This window comes from Merops nubicus, unplaced genomic scaffold (assembly GCF_000691845.1).
Source record: "Merops nubicus isolate BGI_N331 unplaced genomic scaffold, ASM69184v1 scaffold21106, whole genome shotgun sequence".
Taxonomy (NCBI): Eukaryota; Metazoa; Chordata; class Aves; order Coraciiformes; family Meropidae; genus Merops; species Merops nubicus.
The window spans coordinates 4,959-23,376 of record NW_008615845.1 but is presented as its reverse complement, the minus strand read 5'-3'; the positions used below and the strand labels follow the sequence as shown (position 1 = coordinate 23,376).

General features: G+C 44.8%; 1 protein-coding gene across 1 annotated transcript in view; it reads right to left on the bottom strand.

The window, feature by feature from the left end:
* LOC103775227 (eukaryotic translation initiation factor 4 gamma 3-like) overlaps positions 1-17,785 on the bottom strand; it is a gene marked incomplete at both ends in the record, with an annotated part of 18,122 nt that extends 337 nt beyond the window's left edge. The window contains 6 exons of the mRNA XM_008942671.1: positions 9-163; positions 5,512-5,620; positions 10,324-10,446; positions 12,999-13,099; positions 16,927-17,041; positions 17,606-17,785. Of these exons, the coding sequence (XP_008940919.1) occupies positions 9-163; positions 5,512-5,620; positions 10,324-10,446; positions 12,999-13,099; positions 16,927-17,041; positions 17,606-17,785 (783 nt within the window). The remainder of the gene's footprint in view (positions 1-8; positions 164-5,511; positions 5,621-10,323; positions 10,447-12,998; positions 13,100-16,926; positions 17,042-17,605) is intronic.
* Positions 17,786-18,418: the final 633 nt, after the last annotated feature.

Here is an 18,418-nt window from a genome sequence, read left to right as displayed (position 1 = left end):
GGAGCGGCCGGCGTCGGCGACGGAGCCAGAGGGAGTTCTGGGGGGGGTTCCACTGAGGTGGCCTCGGTCGTCTGGCCAGCTTGATCTTTTTTCTCCACAGTAGGTTCTGGTCTGAGGACTGGTGAAGGTGGTTTTAATACTGGATCTGGTTTTGGCTTCTCTTCTGGGAAAGGAGAGGGGAAAGAAAAGACAGTGTTACCAACAGCAAGTCAGCTCCATCCTCCCTCGCTGTACCTAAGCCCCCTTGGTTGCCCTTGCCTGTGTTCTGCTCACTATCCCAGAAGCTCCAAGGAGGACACCAGAGGCACCTGAAGCTAACCTTGCATCTAAAGGGGAAGTCCAGGCAGCCTGCACCTGGCAAATCTGAAAAGGTAACCACTGCTTCTATTTTTCTCAACTGGCTCTGAAGTAACTGGCCACCCTTTAGAGAAAAGGTTTGTATGCATCTTACAAGACGTGCACTTTTTGCAGAAACTGCTGCTGAAAATAAAGTTTTTCTTTACAGAAGACAAAAACACACTTGGATATGCCTCAAAGGAGCTTCGGGTTTGAACACCAAGACCTGGGCAAACTCATGTTCCAAAATGCAGGCATAGAGAAACACTGGTAGAGCACCAGGAACCTCCAGGTCCCTCTGCTCCTGTTCCCCCCATCTGAAGAATATGGAAGCTGCTCCATGACCAACAATGGGCTGTTCTATGGATGCCACAGGTTACACCATTACCAACATGTGAGATGCATCTGGTTGTTTTTCCACTTGTTACTTCTCAACTCCATCAGCACATCAGACTAAAGGAGACAATCCCCTTTTCTTTATTCTAGACTTCAGCAGACATCTTCTCCCAGAGAAAGGAAAACCAAGAAGGGGTTTAAGCACAGTTGCCACCAAAAAACAGCATGCTCGTATCAAGCAGGGTGGGAAAAACACAGCAAAATATGCACATGTATCAAATTGACCCCCAAATATTGTAGGCAGACAAGTCCCTCTACTTATCCTGTGAGTAGCAACAGACTTTGCACCACCACCCCTGCCACGACCACAGCACAGCTCCTAAAGGTCTGCTGCAACTCCATTTCACACACTTACTCCCACGTCTTTTGAACAAGGTACAAGCCAAGAACTTTTGGGATCCTTTAAGATCTTCTAAGAGCCTCAAGGCTCTACAGGATCTCTGCTACAACCTCTCCCACCTCCAATTTGATGATAAGATGTAGACTGCAAGATCTTGCTTAGGAAAGTGTCTCTGTGCTACAACTCTGCAAGATGGATGAGAAAGGTGTGACTCAAAGTCAAGGTACAGATGGCAGGGACTCAACAGCCCAGCTCCTGATTGCTGTTATGAGGTCAGCTTTACCCACCCTTGGGGAGGGAGCTGGGCTCTGCTCCATCAATGCAAAATGCCTTCTGAGCACTGAAAGGACAGGGAACTCCTTTGGGACACTGCCACGACAGCAAAAAGCAATTCTGGAAGAGCTGGTGACACGAACCTCCCTGCTCAGATTAGGAAGTCAAAGGCTACAACCAACCCAAACCCATCAAAATTCAAGGAGAGCTGAAGAGGTGTGGCTTTGCTTGCTCTTTTCCAGCTCTGTTGGCTTTCCATTTGAGGCTTGTTCAACCGAAAGGCTGAAGGAAAAGGAGTTTTTGAAGAACTCATCCAAAACTGCTTGAAGCATCAAGTCTCATCTTCAGGAGTAGCTGGAGCAATGAAGAACTTTGCTTCCAGCTGCCGCCAGCCCCAGCAGCGTTACAGTGAGGACCACAGCCAAAGCAGTAGTTTATCAACTTAATGAGGCACACAGGGAGATGGCTTTGGAGGAGGATGACAAGTGAGGAAAAAAGATGGGACAAAGTATCCCAACAGCTGATTTTGATTCTGAAGGCTCCATGGAAGGAGAAAAGGACCTGGGAACTGGTTTAGAAAAGAAAAGTCGTCACCTCCAATATCTGGAACATCTTTTGCAGGCAACTCATGGAGCATTCCTGACATTTACAGCTCGCTATAAACAACTGCCTGGATATTCTCTCCCTTGAGTCAAAGGAGGTTGCTTCAAAAAAAAAAAAGAAATCAACAAGCATTTGAAGTGTCTAGAAAAACATTCCGAGAGATAAAGAACGCAGCCAAAATATACAACAGCATTTTAAACCCAGGGGTTGAAGACACTTCTTCAAACTACACCTTATTTGGCCAATCTGTTCAGACACCGATAGAGGCTGTGTGTGCAAAATTCTAGGAGAAAACTCAATTGAGGAGGGGGAACTTCAGAAGAATCACGAGCAGATTTGGATAACATGCAGTAAATCTTAACTTGAACAACCATCGTGGAGAACAAATCTCAAAGTCCTGGCAAAGGAATATTCTTCCCTGCCAATTATTACACAGTCCTGTGAAACAATGTAGAGTTGGGAAGGGACAACAAAAATCAACACAATTCATCCAAACTGCATCAGATCCCTTTTTTTTCCCTCAAAACTCCAAGATCATTCCTTACATTATATTTAGAAAGCATTTACTGGCAGTGTGAGGCTGCTCAGGAGCAAAGCTGGCTCCACCAATACATTTTTTTGAAAATCTGGAGATAGATACAAATCTTGCAAAATTCCTCTTAATTAGAAGAACTTCCACAGACTCAGCAGGACAGATTCTTGCTCTCTCCTCCATGCAAAGACATCAAAGCCAGAGAGGGAGCTGGCTTGCTGGGTGGTCATGGTGGCAAACATTGCCCCGAGCAGTGGATGAGGAAGATTTTACTGGATACGGGAATTTGTTTCTGCTTTGTGGTGCTTATCTGAAAATAATCGCTGGGCTTGCTGCCAGTTTTCCATCTTTTGTCTGGATTCAAAGATTCACAAGGTGGGGTGGACGCCGGCTCCACGGGCAGCTCTGGGAACACACGTTACTGAGTCATCGTGGCAGTGGAGGGGCTGAAAGTTTTCCAGACTTCAGGATCTGACATGAATCTGTTTTCCGTAAATTGTGTTGTGCATTCTCCACGTCTGACACATCACAGGATTTGGGAAGAGGTTTAAAATTAATAAAAAAACCAACACAGTAATACTCCAAATGTCCCCCTGAACCTGTGCGAGGTGAGGAAATGTGGTTTAATGGTCATGGTAGATGTTGGGTGATGGTTGGATTTGATCTTAGAGACCTTTTCCGACGTCGGTGATTATGACAGCTCTGATTTCATGCCCAATTATACCCCGTTAGAGCTCCTGCCCCAGGCTGGCCTGCAGCCAGCTTCCTGCACGCTCTGCCACCAGCCTGCCCTGGACCCTCCAGCAATCTCCTCTCCTGCTGCACCCTGGCTGATCTATATGCCCCAGGGGCACCTATAGGAACCACAGCCAACTGCCTGTCCCCAAATAATGCCCCTTGACAAGGTATTACAGTCACAATTCCTTTACCTCCACATGAAGCCTGAAAAACCAGGAGCTGCTTTAAAAGCAGCGAACGCCAAACGCTTGTCTTTGAAGGAAGAAAGAAGGATGTTAAACATGACACTATCCCAAATTCAGCCTCGCTGGTGATTTCAGTATAAAAATCCCAGGGATTGCAGGTGCTGGCAGGGAGGAACAGCAGAGGCTGGGGCTGCTGGCACAGCACGTGCTCCACTCCCAACCCAGCGAGGGGGCCAAAGGCTGCAGGTGGTTATAAAGGACTGCAAAAGGATCACTGAATGCTGCAAAAGGAGGACAGCTTTCCACCCAGCTTTGATGCAAAGGAGCACACCAAGTGAAGGGCACAAGGGAGACTCTGATCTGTGGGATGAGCCCCATGGAGGGGTCTTAAGGGAAGCAATAATATTAGTTTTAATTAACGCTTAAGAAAGCACAACCCTATCTACGACTATTTTTAATTTGGAACAAAAAAACCCTCGACACCAAGCACGGAGTGAAAAATGATTTTGATCCCTTGGCATGTGTTGCTGGAAATTTGTGCCCTTCCCAAGTCACCAGCTTGGTTTAAATAAATAATATTAATGGTGTCAAAACTTCCTTCACCCTTAACTCGCTCTGTGCTGTGACTGCCACCGCTGCTGCTCTCCCCCAGCCCGAGGCCACAGTCGACCACTAATGGTGTTAGCTCAGGGCTTGCTCTTTCTCTCCAACACTTACATAAACGTGCTCTTTAGCAATTTTTGGACTGGAACAAATGTTTGAATCTTTCTGGGATGGAAGAGAGACAAACACAGGAAAGCTCATCAGTGTTAAATCCCAGTTCGAGCCCTGATTTCTATTTAAACCAGCACAGTCAGACCTATGTAACTAAGAACCACTTACTTCCAGTTTACTTACAGTTGCCTGTGAAGGGATTAAGTTAAAGAGAGATGGATGAGAGACAAGACTCACTTGTCTGGGGAATACAAGTTTTCACACCCAGGGTTGAGGTAGGTGCTCGATTTTATGGTTCAGCATCATCAGTTGTCCAAGTCCCAGTGGCACCACACACCTCATGTGCTCAGAGCGTGCCCCAGCAATGAGCAGGAGCTGGGCACGTTGGCAGAGGGGGGACAGGGACAGGGACCAGGCAGAGTGGCTGTGCTGGAGCTGAGCAGCAACAAGCCCATGAGCAGCCAGCACCGTCACAGTCGGTTTGATACACGTTAAACCTACCCACAACTTCTCCAGGCAACAGACACCTGGGTTTAGCACAAAGAACCAGACAAAGCCATAGTCCTGCTTCCAGTGGGGGTGAGCCCAGGTGATCTCCAAAAGATCCCTTTTCAACCATTTCTAGACAGCAGTGTCTTCAGGGAATAACCAGGGAGCAAAGACCAGTGTCAGGACTATTCCAAGACCCATCCCATTACAGTGCACACGTTATTAACAACAGCTCTTTAATGACTTTTAGGTGACTGGAAAATTCGAGTGTGGGAAGAGACTTGGCACACTCCATCTCCCCTCCTGGGACATCTTTTCTTTGAATGGCTTGGAAAAAATCTCCCTTCAAATATTCTTAGATACAAGAAGACAACATGATCACCTCGAGGAACTTCTTCCATCTGTGCCATTTTTGCTAAAGTCACCAAAATTTGCTATGCTCTTTGTGAGACACTTTTCAGACTAATGAGGGAATTTCTCCCAATTAATATTGCCCATGTCTTGCAGGGCACACAAGCAGCTCTGGAGGAGCCATACGATGCTCTGGTTATGTGCCATTGCTACGGCTAACTGTCCAAATGATATAAAGTGTTACACTGAGACCACATTTCTTTCTGAAGGACAGCATCTGGGTAAGAGAAGTTTCGCACTTCTAGGTGCTCTGAAACAACCTTTAGGACATTAAAGCCTGAATGTCATTATTTTAAAGCATTTTCACGTTGGCAAATTTCAATTAATTCCCTTAGCAACGCATTGTTAAAATGTTCCACTGGAGGGAAAGAAGTCCCTCCCCTCCTATTGCTGCTGCCTGCTTGTTTCCATGCCAAAAATACTGAAACTAAAACAAGAAAGGAGAGGAAAAAAAAGACTAAAAATAATCAGGAAGAAGATATTCATCAACAAACCTTGCTTGGGGTTGCTGGTCGCAGTGACAGGGGTGCTGGCAGCGAGGTGGGTGTTCTCCACAGTCCCATAGACCACAGGGCTGTGCTCAGGGACCTGGCTGGACAGCTGCTGGGATTTCAAGTACAGAAAAGGGTGGTGATGAGCATATGAACAGAAAAACTAGCAGCACGAGCAAGTGGGGAGATGAGAGTAGGGTGGGGTAGAGAAGACAAATCAAAGGTTGGGAAAATAGAGAGAAAAGATACACAGATTGATTGAAAAAAGTCAAAAAGGACATAGAGGGTGGGAGGAAAAGGGGCAGGAGAAGGGGAAAGAGCCAATTACTGTTGACAGCAAGACAGGGACAGCACAGCACAGTTATGAACACACTTCATTCTCCAAGTCCTTTCTCCAAGAGCAGCAGAAATGCTTCTCTGTAGTTTGCAAAATGTCAAACAAACCCCAAAAGTCTCCTGGACCTCCCTGTAATTTCAGTTTCTTTTCTCCACTGATCAGTTATTTCAAACCTCTTTAATATTTTTATATATATTTAATGTTTCTAGATTTATTTATAGCTAGACATAATCCAGACTGGTTATACCTGTGTGGTCCTATGAAAAAAACATCCAATGCCTTCTACAAACAGACTTACGGATGGTACCTGCTGGGTACGATGAGAATAAACCCCACTGTGCATCAGTCTAAAGGGGAGCAGGAGGAGCTGGTTCCCCATCAACACGGAGTGAGCCTGAGATTTGCTAGATATAAAACCAAAACTGCAAGAGCAGCCAAGTCACAAGGCTGAAAAAGCCACAGCCTGTGGCAGAGACCACAGACTTTAATTACGTCCCCATCGCTAATGGGATAAACACTTTGCTTGTGTTCATGAAGGTTCAATAAAGACCCCCCCCCAAAAAAAATCCCTTGGATTTTATCTCAGAGTTTAAGGAGGACCTTGTGTAAGCCTAAATAACCACACCAGGCTTACAGGTAAAGCACTAGTGAACGTTAAGAGTGAACACAAATGGGGTAACTCAGCTGCTCAACATTGCAGAACTCCCTTAAACACACACCAAGGCAGAACATGGGGCTAAATTTAAGCTCAGTACTCTGAAGAGGAAAGCCACCCAGCTCTGTGCAGGTGGCTGCTCTTACCTACCCATGCTGACCTTGCAGAAGGTCTACAGGAAAAGGGATTTTTAAACAACCAAAATAAAGCAGAGTGCCCAAGACATGGGTGTCTAATTCCTTCTTTTACAGGCCATCAGAAATCCATGCAAAAGTTATCTCCCTCAAAAAAGAATCTCTCTGACAACCTGCTTCTCTCCCAGGAACTCTTTTTTTTTCCCCTCCCATTTTCAGCTTTTTCAGCTGTTGCATCTGAACAGCACAGAATAAAGACTGAATTATCCTCCAATATCCTGTTTTTCACCATTTCAGGTAACAGAAAGGTTAAGGACAGCTGTGAAAAAGTGCATCTGGAAAAGTCAAAACAACACTCTTAAGTAAGTGGGGTGAAGAGTTGAAATTTTATTTGGGATTGCTCCTCTTCCAGGAATAAGCCCAATAAGTTCAACTGGACTATGGAAGGAGAATCACATCCCTGTGAACAGCCAGAGCTGAAGGAAGCCAAAGAAAACCCTGTTTTACAAAAAAAGCAGGTTTTGATGCTTTCCACTCACCCTCAGCAGAATGTTAAGTGTCATTTTATGAAAAATTTATGGCCGAAAGCAGTGGGGGAAAAGGAGAAAGTGGCAAGAATCACAGGAACCAAACGAGACTGGTGGACAAGAAACCTGGAAGCCTAGAAACTCCCTGGGTCAGGAAACACGTTTTCTTAAGAGAGCTGGAAAACATTAATTTTTGTGGGAATGATATTGCAAAGCAATATAAATAGTACTTAAATACTGACCTTACAAGCTCCCAGCTTTAAAACAGAGCATTTAGAGATTTTCTAGGAAATAACCTCACTCAGAATTGCTCTGGTGGTTTATGATGCTGCAAGAATTGCTCTGTATTGTTCTATCCTACCGTGGTTTTCTTTTGAGTTAGCTAAAAAAAAAAAATAATCCAAATCTAAAGGAAAAAAATGGAACATTTTGAAACCTATTATTACTATAAAATGGCTTCTTTATCAAATGTAGCATTTGGGACAGGGACTGCTCTACAGCAGTGGTTTCTCCAGGTGCTTCTGGAGCAAGTTTCTCCCTCTGTGCTTGTGTCATTTCAGTAACGAGATTGCAGAATGAAATACTGGGCATCAAAATAAAAGAAGTGTTACCAGAATTCAGCATACTTCTGAAATACCATTGGACTGGGAGTCATTTTGATTAGATTTCAATGGGCAGGAACTTTCCTGGGAAGCTCACATGGACTGCTCACAGCTTTCATCAGCTGGGGAAAGGGAATACGAAAAGCCCCAGTGTGTTTCAAGCCAAGTTATTGCTGAATATTTAAATGTTATTGATTTTTAGACTGTTCAAAATTAAAACATCCACCATTACTGGAATTAAGCCACTGACCACAGTTATTAAGGCACCATCTAATTTCACCCACTTGCTCCAAAGAAATTAATTAGAGGTGCTGTTGGGACAATAACTTTGGATTTCTTGGCTTAAGTGGGCTGAAATTTCCAGTTATGTTACACTAATGAACTTTTTCTAGTGAGCACTATTGCAGAGCTCTTCTGTGATTAACAAAAGTGGTTCCAAGTACCTCATCAAACTGAAGGCTGGATATTAAACAATGAAGTATTTGCATACCTTACTGAAAGGAGATGATTGGACCTCACTGCTGTGCTCTGCATACAAATTACAGCTGATAAAAATTCATGTTTATTAACCTCCGCTTGAAAAACGTTTATTTTGTCCTGTTTGACTTAATTGAAGCATCTTAAAATAGATTTCAGAGCTGGGAATTGCTGGGATTAGCTGCAGCATGGCATAAAGACAATGGGAAACCCTGGCTGTTTTCAGCTCTTCCCCACTTCTAAGGGGGAAAGTCATTTAGTGGGAAGTAATGGGAAGATCTCACCGGTGTTCAAACATTTGACAGCACTAGGATCTTCTCCTGTGGAAAATGCTTGGAAAGAAGTTAGATGGATTCTAGAGGTAACCAGATCTCTTTTCTCTCCCCCTCCAGCTGCAGACACAGATCACGAGGCTGCTCCCTGGCAGGAAAACAGCTTTTTCCAGTCGAGCGTTGCAGACCTTGTTCAAACCCGGGGCTAGCTGGGAACTGCTCGAGCACGGTGCCTGCCCACGAGGGACAGCAGGAGGGGAAAGCAGGTGACCCAGAGCACGTGGAGATGCCTTCAGGCAACAAAAGGATTCGACTGAACCAGGGGAATGGCCAAAAGCTCCAAGGGAGACCTGCAGGCCAGGCTCTTGTTTCATCTCAGCAATCCCAGTTACACTTTTACTGGCTCAGCTGTAACCTCAAGCTCCTTTGCCACCACAGTGGGTGTCTCAAGACAAACCTGTGCTTTCATCTCAGCACAAAAACTACCCAGGCACAGAGGGGAAAGTATGGTTTCAGCTCAGAAAAGGCTGTTTCACCTAAAAGCTCACAAAAACTGGTAACATTTAAAGAGGGAAGAACCTGGAAGAAGAAATTGCACCTCAGCCTCACAGGCTCTGACCTGAAGTCCACCCATCACCTGGAGAACCCCCTTTAGGGAGGAACAATCCCCTGCACCAGTACAGGTGAGGGGTGACCTGCTGGGAAGCAGCTCCATGGAGAAGGACCTGGAAGTGCTGGTGGGCAACAAGTTGCCCATGAGCCAAGGGAGGTTCTCCTGCCCCTCTACTCTGCCCTAGGGAGGCCACATCTGAAGGACTGTGCCCAGCTCTGGGCTCCCCAGTTAGAGAGGGACAAGGAACTACTGGAGAGAGTCCAGTGGAGTGCCCTGAGGCCAGGTGCTTCCATGCACCTTCTCTCCATCTCTGATGCTATGGGAAGATCAAGGAGGCATTGCTTCTTCATGCTGTGGGTGGGGAAAAGTGGTCAGAGGACAGAAATTATTTTCTCAGCCACTTCCAGCCCCAGCAGTTCACATCATGGTGGACTTATGTTCACATCAGGACTGCTGTCTGCAAGCCTGAGCGTGCTCTTTTGGCCCTGGGTCAAAAAGGACTAGGACAGACCTGGATTTCCAGTCAGATAGATTTCCAGATGTTACACATGGATTTCTCAGGTGAAGCAGGACAGAGATTTAGAAGGGGTCAAACTCAAAGGCATGTGACAAGAGAAGATTTATGAGCTATGGGAAATGTCAGTTTGGGATATTTATGTTTTTTCCTACATCTGAAAAATGCATTTTTAAGGTTGAACACGCAGAGGCCAAATCTGTGGTAGATTTATCACAGTTCTGTGATAAAATTCCTGAGCTACAGTCATGGTGGTTGTAACTCTAAAAAAATCACTACTAGAGCAGGAAGACATTAGTATGGACAGTGATGCAACTGCGGGTAGATAATCCATCACATGCATGATAAGGACTTTCCTCAGGAACACGAGACTAACAGAAATGCCACGTTTCTCACAAATATATTGGCTCCTCCTTTAACACCAAGAGTCTTTACAAACTCTAAAATCTACTGCTGATAGTAAATGAGGGATGGGGAACTTGCAGCTCCACATTTTACATCTACAGGCTGATAAAAATGACCAAATTTGGAGAGGAAAAACAAAAGATCCTTGAAGAACACTGCCAATTTAGGACCATCCAGGTGTCTGAGGCAATTGGTGGTGGAACACCCAGGAACTGGCTCTAGCAAACAGCAAAGCAAAGCAGACACCACCAGGAGGAGGTGACACAGCCACGTTATTACCTGAGGTGGAGTAGGTGTGGAAGTGGGTCTCACGATGGGGGGCGTTGGGTTCCTGCTGCCCCCTCCAGACATTATTTCTTCTGTTATATCTTTGCCTCCCTGGTTTGGATCCCGGATTCGGATCTAGGAGATTGAGCAGAGAAAGAATTGAAACACATCTCCCTGTTACAGGCTGTCCTGGGGGTTTATGGGGAGGAGAGCAGGGACAGGACATAATGTCGTTACACTCAGCAGGAGCTGCTCTGGGCTGAGCTGATGCTCAGGTCACTCAGGTGACAGTGTCTCACCAGTCTCCTACCTAAGAACTTCTTCCCAATTTCTAATCCAAATCTCCCCCCTTCCATTACAGCTCATCCTGTAACTATAAGCCCTTGTAAAAAGTCCCTCCCCAGCTTTCTTCTAGGCCACATCTAGGTGCCTACTTCTGCAACATCATCTCTACTTCTGGAAAGTCAGTTTACTACAGCTTAGAAAATTTAGCTGAGTTTAGCTACAGAACTCAGTTTGCCAGGCAGTGGAAAGTGCAAGAACAAAAAAAAAAAAGGCCATGTTCTACCCTGATATGAAATTCCATGACCTTGCAGCTGACCCAGTAGCTGGTGATGGGGGAAAGCAGAGCAGCTCTTTCTGTTTTTCCCTTCCACACTGAGAAAAGTCATATCAGCAAAACAGGGAATCAAACCAAAAGTAGTGAGTGGAGGAAAGGGAAACTGCAGGAGGAGCAAACTGAGGTCCCATGAAGCTCATCAGTGTTTAGGGAACAAGTCTGCTTTGAGTCCCTTCAGAGCCCCCAGAATGGCAGAGAAAAATAATCTTCCAAACTAAACAACTCAAGAACTCACCCATTTGAACCCTCAGCTGCCACCTGAGCCAAGCTGTGTCACTGAACATGGGGAACAGCTGTGGGGCTTAACTTGGAACAGAGCTTTTAATCTTCAATATAAGAATTAAACACTTTGCTAAACCTCAAGGCAGTGCTAGCCTTGCCTGTCCACCTTCCCACGAGCTCTTTCTTGGTTGAACTCCATACAAATGGCATGCAGGGGTCCCTGCTGGGCTGAGCACAAGGTACTACCAGGAGCAAACCCAGAGATGCCATCCTGCCAAGGGCAGGGATCTCACTGCAATCCACTGTCAATTTTTCACTCAGCTACATAAAAAGTCACTAATTGCAGAAAGGTTTTGTGATTTATCAGCTTCAGCATCATGTGATGTCTTCTTGATTCTTTGGGTTATGAAGACAAATGAATATACACATGGTACTCAGGATGTTGACAAGATGTGGTCTCCTCGTGTTTTTAATGGAGTTTTTCTGCTGAAACTCTTAATTAACCACAGCAACAGGGACTTAAGAGTTGGCACAGATTCCTACCCTCTCCTCCTCCTGACAAGTAATCAACAGCATTAAAACACACTTTCCCTGCCTGAAAGCTTGTACTACTCCAATACTCAACTAATGGTGCGTGTACATATAGCCATGTAATTTTTCCTTAATTTCTCTCATTTCTTCAGTTGTGACATCAATTAGCAAACTGAAATAGTACATGCAGAAAAAACATCTCAAGCATTTAAAAAAAAAACCTTTTGCTTTTCCACTTCAAAGAACTTTGTTTCATCAGCATGAAGCTGTCTGAACCACACTTGAGCGTCTCTGAACGTCTCTGCATTTCAAACAGCATTAATGATGTGGCCATGTTGTGTTTGGGATGCTGAAAAAAGGCTCCTCAGGACTTGAAGAGGATGGTGAAGAGGTGGCAAAAGTGTTGGATCACCCTTTGCTGACAGCAGCTACAAAAAAAGGCCTTTCTTGCAAGCCCAGCTCTTCCAGTTCCACAAATCAAGTGTCACCTCAGATCATCTTCAAAAATCAAAAGATACAAATACTCTGCATGTTGAGACATTTACAAGTCCTGTATTTTTTCCCCCCAGGAAACAATTCTTTTAAAGTTTTCCAACCACTCTAACACATACAGTGATGTAAAGTCATTTCCTTTTCAAGCATTTAGAAATGATTCATTCAGAAGTTCAAGTCTGCCCGTAACATTTTCTGTTTAAAAATTACATTCAGCTCTTGTGTCTTCACTATTCCACCTCCAAACAGGTTTAAATTCCATTAGTGTGTCTTAAATTCTAACTAGTGAATTAGTAAGAGAAGTGTGGTCCCCAAATTTCTACCTACTTTCATGATATTGTGTGTTCAGATTCTTTCAAGCCTGTGGATAAGTCCACAACTTGCTTGTCCAAGGCATAATATCAAACCATTTATTTTTTGTCAATTTGGACCAATTCCCAACAGTCTCCCAGACTGATCTGAGTTTGTTCAGTCCCACCTGGCTCTTTGGTTACACTCGAAGCAGCAGCACAAGCAGCTGAGGATCCCAGGCTCAGGGAGATGATGCCTCTTCCACTTATGTTCAGTACAAACCCAGCCAAAAAATTTTCCTTTTTGAGTGGCTGAGATGTCACAAACCCAGAGCAGAAAGTCCCCACAGAAAACTGGAAGTCAAACGTTGCAGGATTGTGCAATGTTTAATTACACTTGGGTGTGAAAGGTAAGACCCAGCCTCTCTGTGAGGATAAAGCTCATTTTTAAGCTTAAGACAGTTATTAATTCCCTTCAAGCTTAGCACCAGGACACTTCTCAGAAGGGATGGATCAGTTAGATGATCACCTACCGTTTTTTTCTCTCTTTTAGCTGGTGGAGGCTGCTGCTGCTGTGTAGGCACTATGATGGGTGCAGACTGATACACTGGCTGACTTGGGTAGAAAGGTGTTCCTGGGAGAGGAGGACAAGACAGAAACAAGAGTGGAAAATTCAGCTCATTTGTTAAGGAAAGAACATCAAGCACAAGAGGTAAAACTTGACACCTACTCCTTGCTCCCTTTAAAGACCAGAACTTAAAACACCTGACTGTCAAAATCAGAACTTAAACATCCAGCTGGCAACCTGTTTGTGTTTTGGTCTTCCCCACTTCCACTAAAACAGAACCTGCTACTCCACAAAGGCAACTGATTAAGTCACAACTTTACTTCTTTTTCCTCCTGAACAGAAAAACTGATCACGTGCTTCCATTTTGGAGAGGCTGCTGAAATCACCAAGGTGTGAAAAGTGTCCCATCCTTGGACTCCTCTGACTGACAAACAGGTGGGTTTGTTGTTGTGTGGTTTGGGTTTTTTTCCCCCATCCTTTGGAGAGAAATTCAGTCAAACAAAGAATTTGTGAGGTCATATGCATCCTATTTTGAAGTAGTGCCAGAAAATTTAATTACAAGCAATATTCTGCTCAGGATGGGACACAAAAAAAGCATGACCATGGTTATTACTGCAGAATTACCCCACGCTGTTGATTACCTAATATCCAATATATTTTCATTATGTTTTTCTTTATGGAATCAGACTGGCTCAAAATGATGAGTGCTTTAAAAACGTGCCAGACTTAAATAAAGACAACAGAGCAGAGTTGTCTTCTCTCTGTGGATCAGGTGAACCTGGAAGATGGTGCTGGGTTTTTGCCCTTCTAGGCATGGATGCTAGATAGACTGCCTGCTTGCACTCATGTCTGGAGCAATTCCATCTATTTTTCAACAGAACTAACCTTTAAATGGGAATGAAAATCTCTATTGTGTGTCTACAGCCAGTATGGGAGGCTCTGACTGTCTCAAGCCAATGCTGAAATCCAGGACAGCCAATGAAGGCAGCCCAGCACAACATGATTTGCAGCTTCAAAGGAAACAATCCTAAAACCATGAACTAGAAAGCAGAAGCTGGGAGCAGGTTCACAGCAAGAACTTTTCTCTGCTGCAGTAGCAGGCGGATAGCTGGAAGCAAAGAGCATCAGGCTGCTAAAAGCTCCATCCTGGTGTATTTGCTCTCAGATGCCACAATGACTCAATAAACTTCTCTTTGTGAACTCCAGCGTGACTTCAGATCTGGCCTCAGGGCACAGAAGTCTCCTGCAGCATCCCCCTGGCGTGGGAAGCAAGAACTCTCCTTGAAAAGTGATGAAGTCTCAGATTCTTCTGACTATCACTAGCCACACTGGCCAGGTGCACAACAGGAGTTTGCAGCACTGAGAGGACAGGAGGAAGCCTGGGAGCCTTGCAATGTGTTAATTATCTTGATTGCTAGTTTCCTAGAAACCAGATCTAATCAGAGTCTGTAAAGAGATCCCTGTCAGAGAGTGAGTTGCAGCCTAACTCCAGGAAAGACTCTTCCTTTATGAAAAATGCTTTAAAGAAAGCAAATCCCAAAAAGCAAGAGTAACTTCTGGGAAGAAACAGCTTCTGGGGCAACAAGCCCAGTGCATTTTCAGTGTGGCACCCTGCCTTCTGATCCTTTCCAGCAGCACCCAAGTTTTATTCTCCCTCCTTTCCATCCATCATTTCAAGGTCTTCCCCAAAGCAATGTGGGAACTGGCTGATACAACAGAAAACAAGAAATTGCCAAAATGAGACAAACAGAGAAAACACATTATCCAACTTCAGAAGTGTGCCCCACTTGGGCACACGCTGCCTCATCTCCAGCCTCCTGCTGACCATCCCCCCAGGTCCTTTTCCACTGGGCACTTTCCAGCCCCTCTGCCCCAGCCTGGAGCTGCAGGGGGTTGTTGTGACCCATGTGCAGGACCTGCCCCTTGGCCTGGTTGAACCTCATCCCACTGGCCTCATCCTCTTCCTTGGCTAAACCTGCTCCTCCTGCAAAATGCTCGAGGTGACACAGGGCTCCAGCTCTGCCCACTGGTGCTCTGCAGACACAGCAACCTAAAAACAAGCTGGGACTGCAAGAGCACAAGCCCCTGTGCATGACATCAGGCACTTTCAGGAGTGGGAAGAAACCAGAAGGGAACCCTTTCCAAATTACAGAAGTGAAGACAAACGAATGGCACTGAGTGAGCAGAAAGTAAGAAAACAGACCTGTAACAGCAGAAAAAAAATGAGGAATATGGGATAATTTCCTCATTTAGCAGATCAGATTTAAAGAGCCATTGCAATATTTCTTCATTTTGTCTTGGATAAATAAACAGGAACTAGCTGCCTTATAAATTGTGCTCTCCTGTTTTATTCAGAAAGTTTATAACCAGGTTTGAATGCTTCATGGACATCTTTCAGAGTAGTCCCATTAGCTTTATATGCACCAAATCAATAAATGAAATAAACTAAACAAAAGAAAAAAGTGAAAAAAAAAAAAACCCAACAGTTCAGACCTTTTAAAATGATAAGTTGGGAAGCAACTGAGGCTTTTCTCCCCTTTGAAAGGAATGTATACTTGTGGAGAGCAAACATGCAGTTCCATCAGCAGTACTGGGCTGTCAACTGTTCATCATTCACTTCTCTGAAATACCAAGAGCTGAAGCCACACAAAGTTGATGGGATCTCTGCCCTCCACTGATAGAGAATATGCATGAGCAGGGAGCAATTTGACTGAATAAAGTACTTCCAAGTTGACACAGAAAGGTGAAAACCCTTTAAAAAATCCCCCACATGACAGGGTGATGACTAGAATCATCCTGGTGGATTACTCCAGTGTTCCCACAAGTGAGCAGGGGAAGGTAACTAAAACCCAAGAAGTGATGCAGCTGACTGCAAGATTCCTAAAATCTGCATCTCCTTCAAATACAGCCTGGAGGAGCTGATTGGTTTTAACTTTCAAAACCCAGATCCCACAGAAAACCTCAGAGGGGACTGTGATGTAAGTGGGATAGACACTGTACAGGGCAACAGGCTGGAAATGATTAAGAAAGGACATGATTAAGAAAGGACTTAATTACTTTTATGTAAAAGATGAGTGCCAATAGAAGAAGCATCACTGGGCAGTGAGAGAGTCACCCATGGTTACACATGGCCTCCAAACTGGGACCCCAGTAAGAGGCAGCTGTAAGGTCCTCGAGGAGTCCAGGACTGCTGAGATGCAGACAGGAGGATGCCCAGAGCTGGATGTGTGGCCTTTGAATTTTTAGGTGCAGCTTTGAAGCTCAATATATGGGGGAATCAATCAAATATCCTGAGTACAGTGCACTGAACAACCACAGCACACACATCAGGGCTGGGGAATCTCCCAACCCTTCTGCTGGAAAAAAAGGCAAGACCAGGAGCTGCCCATTAAAAAGGCAAATTTCAGCCTGTGCACAGGTTACAAACTCTTCTGCTTGATCTTGGCAGTGTAAGACTGGTGAATCAAACCACATGGTGTGTTCTCCTCCCTCACTAAACTCCAAAACAAGGAATGTGGGGATGAGAAACATTCACTGCTGTGAATATACTCAGGGCATAGCTCAACAGAAACCAGGGCTGCCAGATGTACTCACAATACCTTAATAAATAACAGTGATTGAGCAGAGAATAACAAATAGCCACCACTCTTGCTCACATGTGACTATGGGTGGCTCTGTGAGTTGCAGCCTTTCCTTAAGCACTGATACAAACAACACTCTGTTATTGTGAATTTTTCAGGAGTGAATAATAAGGGTTGTGACACAACCAAATCAAGCAGCTATTTGAAGTTCAAACAAATGCTAATCCACTTTGCTATTATAAATCTTCAGCTTGACAATAGAAAAACACACCCAGAAAATCCCTTTGTAAGAAATCTCCGAGCAGAACTCACCGTAGGCATTGGGGAATTCTCCAGGACCTGGTCCTGGATAAAAAGGTCCTGGTCCTGGTGGCTGAACTGGATACTGCTGGGGAGGCCCCACATATGGAGGGCCACTGTGACGATACTGGGAGGAGAAAAAAACACCATCAGTTCACAAGGAGTTGGGAAACTTCACGCTGTGGCATATAGAGCCTGTAACTGATCTCCCCAAATCAACAGGGATCTCATTATCACACTGATTAATCACAGATTCAGCAATGTCACAGTCAAAAAATCACAGGAATGGCAAGTTCTGTCATCTAAAGATAAGACATGGAGCTGAAGGGGAAAACAGTTGCTCTCCTGATTTCAGCAATATTACATTTTTCTGAGGCCCAAGACTTCAGAGTAATTGTAGACCCATTAAGTCCATTTAGATACATTTCTAGCACTGCATATTTTCCAAGAGCTTAGTTTCACGCTGGTTTTGAGAGGGACCTTAAAAACTATGATTTGAAGGTGATTTATTCCTCCTACCTCCACGCACAGAAGCACAAATACTTCATCCAGAAAAAGGGGCAGAGGCTAAATATGCAACCACCAGCTTAATTTCACCCCCCTGCTCAACTCCGTGGCAGGTCTTGAGAAAATCCAGAGGGAGCAAACGCTGCTTTGGGGTTCCTCGGGTGCCTGGGTGATGTGTTTTTACCTGTGGGATACAGTACTGGGGGCCCTGAGGCATCGGGTAGGGCATTGGCAGATGATTGACCATCATGATGTGCTGGTTGGTTTGATACACCGCGGTCGGCGTTTGCGCACCAGGACGGATGGAAGGGCTGCTGTTCTGGATGGTGGCTCTTGGAGGCTGGATCTGAGGCCTCTGAAAAAACTAGGGCAGGGAAGGGGGAGAGGAGGGAGAGAAAAGCAGAGAACTGGTCAGATTTTCTGGGAGAGGATTTAAAATATTACACTGTTATAATTACAGTACTACTTTCAAAGGGTTGCCACGCGTTCAGAAAACTTCAGGACAATTTCTGTTCACCTGTAAACAGCAAGATCGTGCTACAGCCTTCAGTGCTACAAGGTAGAAAACAAAGGTAAGAAACTTTAAACTCCAGTAACTCTTCATTTGTACCTATGGAATTACACAGCCCAACTTTCAGAGTCAATGTTAGGAAAATTGATTTTTGTCAAATGTATTTTTTATCAGGTGGACTGACTGCCACAACAGCCACCTTTATAAATACAGCAGGGGAATGAAAACTGAAGGCAACTGTTCCAATCTACCTCCAGAACAGCTAAAAATCCAGCTATTTACAAAGACCAGAGGTGCCTCATGCCAATCCCCTTATACAAACTGGTGCCAGGTGCCCTGTCTTGCCCTCTCTGTTTTCAGAAAGCTGGCAACCTCTTCCAGGGTGGCACCCAACTCTTCCACCACGTTTGCATGAAGTGATGCCCTACGTCCAGGAAACCAAGCAACCCACTGGTACACGCTCTGTTCTCCACCCTTACGTGCTGG